This window comes from Propithecus coquereli, unplaced genomic scaffold (assembly GCF_000956105.1).
Source record: "Propithecus coquereli isolate 6110/MARCELLA unplaced genomic scaffold, Pcoq_1.0 Scaffold426, whole genome shotgun sequence".
Lineage (NCBI taxonomy): Eukaryota > Metazoa > Chordata > Mammalia > Primates > Indriidae > Propithecus > Propithecus coquereli.
The window spans coordinates 867,633-868,247 of record NW_012150019.1 but is presented as its reverse complement, the minus strand read 5'-3'; the positions used below and the strand labels follow the sequence as shown (position 1 = coordinate 868,247).

The window sequence follows — 615 nt, the reverse complement described above, 5'->3', positions numbered from 1 at the left end:
TCCGCCACTGCCAGCTCCCCCAGGCGGGGAGAGGGCTTTGTGTCTGGGGCTGGAAAAGGAAGTGAGGTGCACAGAGGGTGAGACAGTGATGGAGCAGAGGGACCACTGGGCTTCCTGGGCTGCTGTGGTTCTGCAAGCTGGTCCCAGGGAGCAGGAGGGGTGACTGGGCCAGGAGTCGGGATGAAGGAGGAGCCAGGCAAGAAAGCAAGTGTCCCCTGGGGCGTGGGAGCGTAGGGAGAAGGATGGGAGTGAGGGGGAAGGGGAGCTGAGGGCCTGGGTTTCAGGCGACCCAGTAAGTAAACGGGTCCTGAGGCCGGAGGGCGGGGCTCGGAAACGTGAACGTCCAACTGTCGCCACAAGGGGGCGCGGGCCGGCAAGGGGCTCCCAGGGCCCCGCTCACCCGTCTTCGCCTCCACAGGGACCGGGCCGTGGCGTTTCCCATCCTGCAGTCCGAAGAGCAGGAACTTGTACTTGCGGGCCGGGTCCAGCCCCAAGATGGTGACCTCGCGGAGGTCTCTGCTCACGGGCACTGCCTGCGGCTGCCCCTGCGCATCCCTGTACTGCACCACGAAGGAGTCGAAGGGGCCCTGGGCCACCGTCCACCACAGGCGCACG

General features: G+C 66.7%; 1 protein-coding gene across 1 annotated transcript in view; it reads right to left on the bottom strand.

Annotated features, from left to right (window-relative positions):
* Positions 1 to 615, bottom strand: part of TNXB (tenascin XB) — a 64,377-nt gene that overhangs the window by 9,498 nt on the left and 54,264 nt on the right. Inside the window, exons 21-22 of the mRNA XM_012653640.1 lie at positions 401 to 587; positions 9 to 49 (exon numbers count right to left, since the gene is read on the bottom strand). Of these exons, the coding sequence (XP_012509094.1) occupies positions 9 to 49; positions 401 to 587 (228 nt within the window). The remainder of the gene's footprint in view (positions 1 to 8; positions 50 to 400; positions 588 to 615) is intronic.